Source organism: Hibiscus syriacus, unplaced genomic scaffold (genome assembly GCF_006381635.1).
Source record: "Hibiscus syriacus cultivar Baekdansim isolate YM2019G1 unplaced genomic scaffold, ASM638163v2 tig00110720_pilon, whole genome shotgun sequence".
Lineage (NCBI taxonomy): Eukaryota > Viridiplantae > Streptophyta > Magnoliopsida > Malvales > Malvaceae > Hibiscus > Hibiscus syriacus.
Genome location: NW_024062838.1, coordinates 164,671 through 169,815, shown reverse-complemented (window position 1 = coordinate 169,815; position 5,145 = coordinate 164,671). Strand labels below are relative to the sequence as shown.

The 5,145-nt window shown below is 32.4% G+C and overlaps 1 protein-coding gene across 1 annotated transcript; it reads left to right on the top strand.

The window, feature by feature from the left end:
- The first annotated feature begins 2,483 nt into the window (after positions 1 to 2,483).
- Positions 2,484 to 3,217, top strand: LOC120139027 (UPF0434 protein Mmar10_2939-like). The gene is made up of 3 exons (XM_039154378.1): positions 2,484 to 2,695; positions 2,789 to 2,843; positions 3,000 to 3,217. Exons 1-3 carry the CDS (start codon positions 2,595 to 2,597, stop codon positions 3,093 to 3,095), a joined length of 252 nt encoding a protein of 83 aa, XP_039010309.1. The 5' UTR covers positions 2,484 to 2,594; the 3' UTR covers positions 3,096 to 3,217.
- Positions 3,218 to 5,145: the final 1,928 nt, after the last annotated feature.

The window sequence follows — 5,145 nt, the reverse complement described above, 5'->3', positions numbered from 1 at the left end:
GGCGTAATAGTAAAATTTGCATATTCAAATCTATATTTAAAACGTGATCCTTTTACTTTGAAAAAAAAAACCAACGAGATTTGACTTAGAAGTTTATCCTATTTATTTTTCAAATAAGATCATGTTGCCTCTTATTTATGAAAACAAAACTAATCATGATTCAAACATAAATGCGTCAGAAAGTAGAATAAAATAGTAAAGCATGTTAATTAAAGAATTAATGCACACAATTATTAATAATATTAAGAGAAAATCTATTTAGAGAAAATAAATAAATATAAAGTCAAACAAAAACATTTACAGAATATTGAATAAATAATTAAAGCTATAGCATCTATTTAAAATATAATACGTATACACACATGGACATATACAAGAGATATGAGGGGCCTAAATGCTAACATACAAATGTGATGGGTTAGAATGCAAAATAATAAAAATTTACCAAACTATGCAAATGATTGACTAAATGAAAAAACAACTTTAAACGAAAAAATTTAAACATGACAAAAATCAAAGATCCCAAAGTAAATATCATACAATACAGGTACTTGAATCTAAAAAAAGCTATAAATAACATACATGGCTAAAATGAAAGATGCAAAAATAAGGTATCAAATGTATAAAACAACAAAACATAAACAAACAAGCAAAAAGGGACTAAAATGAAAAACAAACAAGTTTAAAACCCAAATCATAAGTATTAATAAAATTCATTAATGTACAAGAAAGGATCAAAATCAAATAAAGTGAACATAAAAAGCTAGAAACATGAAAATAAAAATTCCATTCATAAGGGGGAGCCCTTAGCATGCAAATTATTTGATGAACCTGAATCACCACGTCATCCATTGTCTCAACCAATAAAACTCGTATATTTCAGAGTAACTTCTAAATAACAATAAACTCCTTATTTACAAGTAGAAAATAGGTGAAGATTCACCTTGAAAAAAAATGAAATGGATAAATTTTATTGGTTAAGACCACAGATGACATGGTGAATCAAATCAATCTAATAATTTTTTCAAGGGAAAACCTCTCGTTCTCTTCTTCTCTTCGAACATAGGGAAAACTCTCAAACTTTTTGTGAGAAGCTAAATGAGATCACCTCTTTTTTAAATTCCAAACTTACAACAAACTCCAAAACTCATAGAAACCAACATGTAAAAGTATATTTCTTAAAGAAAATACATTTAAAAAGTTTTTTTAAAATAATAATATATTTAAAAAACATTTTTTTCTTAAAACGATCCCCTACTATTCATCTCAGATTAAGGTTTATTTTCAGATTAAGGGCTATTAGTTTTAGAGATTGAGTTTTAGGCATTAGAGATTTAAGTTTAGAAATTTAGGAATTTTGAGGTTTGAGATGATAACAATGATGATGACCGATCATTGGGTGGCTAACAACAAATAGATGATCAATCGACGATGGATGGGTGATCGGAGAAGACCGGCTACCGGAGCAAAGGGATTAGAATAAGAAATTTTATGAATTGTAGGGTATTTTGTGTAAAAAAGAAAAGTTTAGGGTTTTTATAATAATAATAATAATATTTTGAAGTTAAATGACCATCCAGCTCAGTTGGTAGAGCACAAGGCTTTTAACCTTGGGGTCGTGGGATCGAGTCCCACAGAGGGTATTTCATAATTTGGAGGTCTCCTACGGAAGCTGCTCCCAACCTGGCGTTGGGAGCAGCCAACTATTTTACCTCCCCCTTATCCCATTACATATGGGAATAAGGATCAACTAATTTAATAATATTTGAAGTATTTTTCAAAAATAAAATTTTTAAAATTACCAGAGAGTGACATGTTACTTAACAATGAAATTTCACGGCTTACATCCTAAGCACCTAAAATGATACCATTTGTAACGTTAGACACAAGAATTCAAAAAATAGTTTAGGCATCAATTCGTGAAAATCGGTATAGTTTAGGTATTAATTTTATAATTAAGCCATAAACATAATATAAAATTTTCATCCAACGTGCTGATTTACAAGTGATTCTTGCATCTATATCATTACCTCCTCAACTTCTTCAACAAGCTCTAGAAGAACATAAATTTTAGGCATGTAGTCAAGTTTGTCTTATACCAAATTTATTGATCATTTGGCAAGAACAATTTTATCGTTTGTTAACACCAACTAAAGGGAATAATGGCACCTTCTCCTCTAACCCTGAATTGCAGTGCCCTAAGAATCATTGCTATTCCAGCAAACAAAGATTTCGATCTAATCTAATGTACAAAACAAATGATTATAATAATTAAAAGATTATTATTATTTTTAGAGATTTTAAGTTTGATTACGTCTATAAAAATATTTGGACGTTTATTATTAAATAAATAATTTTTTTTAAATATATATTTTATAATAATCTCAAATTATTAAAAAATCGATATGGTACATCCTGCATAGCAGAGCTACATAACCCATATATCATCCACGAACCCAATTCCAAACAGCCCTCCGCCCACCAGAACCCAAAAGCAAACTAGACCCGAAGCTCACGCAAACCATTGAGTGCTGTGAGGACCTGTACCATCGCTAGTATCGCACGAGCTCAAAGTGAAGGCAAAAAGGGGGAAAATGGTGAGATTAACCAACTGGCTACTAAAAGATGCAGGAACCGGACTTAGCAAAACTCTTTCGGAGATCCTCGTATGTCCACTCTCTAAACAAACTCTAAGGTGCTCTCTCCTTCGCTTTCCCTTCCCTTTTACGATGCTTCTGTTTCCTGACTTTGTTTCTTTTGGTTGGTTGATTGATTGCTACTGGGACAGGGTTTGTGAGGAATCGACTTCTCTTATCAGTGATTCTGTTGGGGTCTCTTTTCCCGTGAGCTATATTCCCATTTCCCCCTTTTTGATTTCGATTGTTTGAACTTGGTTGCAATTCCACCTTTTTATTGACATCAAAGCCCTATACAATTTCTGGGTATATGCTAGATGTATAAATGGGGCTGTAACTTATGTTTATATGTGGTTTTATTAGATAAAGGATGGGATCCCATGTTTGGTGCCGACCGACGGGAAGATGCTTGATAAAGATAACGCTCCTCAGGACTCAGCTGCAACAAATAAGGAATAGGAAAGGGAGTTGAGATCCTTTTATCTTGTTATTTATTATTGTAAACTGCTGCTTCATCTTACTCGAATTGCATTTTCGAATGGAGAATCGTTCTTGGGATTTAGAAATTATGATTGGTGTTCCTCAAAGCTACATGAATGAGCATACAAGCATATTGTCTGTACTAGTGTTATCTAATTCATGGTTCACGGAATCGGTACGGGATCACAATTAGTTAGTTTCACCGTTTACGGTTTGTTGGAGGTGGTTTTGTTTGGAACAGATTTTGGGGTCATGATTCGTTGGGTGGGATAATTTGGTGATGACCGATTCATTTTATAGATTAGAAATGGATTTTTCTCCTCCCATTGTTTAATTGAACGAAGAGTTGTGCAAACACTGCAACTTAAATTTATTTTCTTCCGATGCCTCTTTCTGTTTTCTTATTATCGACTTTGTTTGCTTTTGCTGTGTTGGGTTTTCGGTACGCCAATTTGATCGTTCCAGCATGCCTTCCTTAACGAAGGAACAGGAACAAATCCCGAATGAGTTCAAACAAGATTCATGGGGGTGGGGGGTGAATTAGGTAACACTGGTATGCTCATTTGAAGTCTTATGGGGTCATCTTTTAGTGCTATCTTTATGTACGGTAGCTTATCTTGAAAACATTTCTGCCTGTAAACTGCACTAGAAATCAGCCAGGTTTCCCAAGGGCTGAAAAAGATTCATGCTGTATGCAGTCGGTTACATTTCATCTTTTATTGCTTCCTTAGAAGCATGGTTGTCCAATCCACTTTACGATGTTGTTGCCATTCGGGTTTGAATCTTTGGAATAAATCCGATTACTGGAAGCTGTTTACACTTATCAGTCGATCAAGTGGCATGCATAACTGTTATGTTAGCTTCTATTGAAACAATTTCAGCTGTACATCAACCACTCACTGACCTGGGTTTTCAAAGGCGCGCCTCGGCGCTATACGAATGGCGCCGGGCTCAGCGCCTGCGCGCTTATGGAAGGTTTTTTTTCTTTTTTCTTTCAGAATTTAATATTTTAATAAATAATAATAAAAGAAATAGAAGAAGGCTGCAGAAGACCGACGAAAGAAAAACAGAAAAGAAGGCAGTGGATCTCTCTCGAAAACGATCAGGTGCCACAGTCTTAATAAATAATAATAAAATTGATTCATGTAATAATATATAATTAATTTAAAATATTAAAATATTAAATAAAATAAAATTTAGTAATCAAATTTATTAAATATAAAATTTAATTTTTATAATAACTTAGAGTTATATAAGATAATAAAATTAATTTGTAATATTTAAAAATAAATAAAATTATTGAATATAAATTATTGTTCCATGATGACCATATAATTGTCCTATATCCATGTTTTCTTATCAAAATTAAGATATTTACTCTATGTTGAAATACTTTAGAAACTAGGGTAAACGAGTCTTGACACTTTAATGAAAGGAAAGGGTGTGAAGAGATAAGTATTTTAGGAGTGAATTAGTGGGTAATGGGTGTGAATGTACTCTAGAATAAATTATCTAACTTATTAACATAAAAAGTGCGCATCTCCTATGAAAGGTGCGTGCCTGCGCCTTACGCCTAGACTCCAGAAACCTTTTGCGTCTCGATGCGCCTAGCGTCTTTATAAACCAAGGTTGCTTCCTTTGCTAGCTTGAAGAACCTCTCCATATGTAGGAAGAAGAAGATTATATATATGGTGACAAAATTAGTCTCCAGCATTTGTTCAATTACTTTGATTTCTAACCTTTAGTATTTTAGTCTAAATATTTCAATTTTTATTAAAATAACAGGGATGAAAATTGTTACTTGACTAACAATTAACGTTTACCACTCTAGTGAAGTGACATATGATATGTCATTAATTAAGCAAGTGTGAAAATATTATATCAATAACATTCATTGACTGTTAGTTAACTGGTAGTTTTCATCTAGTAATTGATATTTAGATAAAAACTTAAAACGCTAAAGATCAAAATGCTAAGAAATAAAGACTAAAATGATCATTTAACAAACGATAGATGTCAAAGAAAGATT

Excerpts from the sequence above, each read along its gene's own strand:
- LOC120139027 (XM_039154378.1), top strand. The coding sequence starts at position 2,595 with ATGGTGAGATTAACCAACTGGCTACTAAAAGATGCAGGAACCGGACTT. Across the intron at positions 2,696-2,788 it reads CTCTCTAAACAAACTCTAAG|GGTTTGTGAGGAATCGACTT; the intron begins GTGCTCTCTCCT and ends CTACTGGGACAG. Across the intron at positions 2,844-2,999 it reads CTGTTGGGGTCTCTTTTCCC|ATAAAGGATGGGATCCCATG; the intron begins GTGAGCTATATT and ends TGGTTTTATTAG.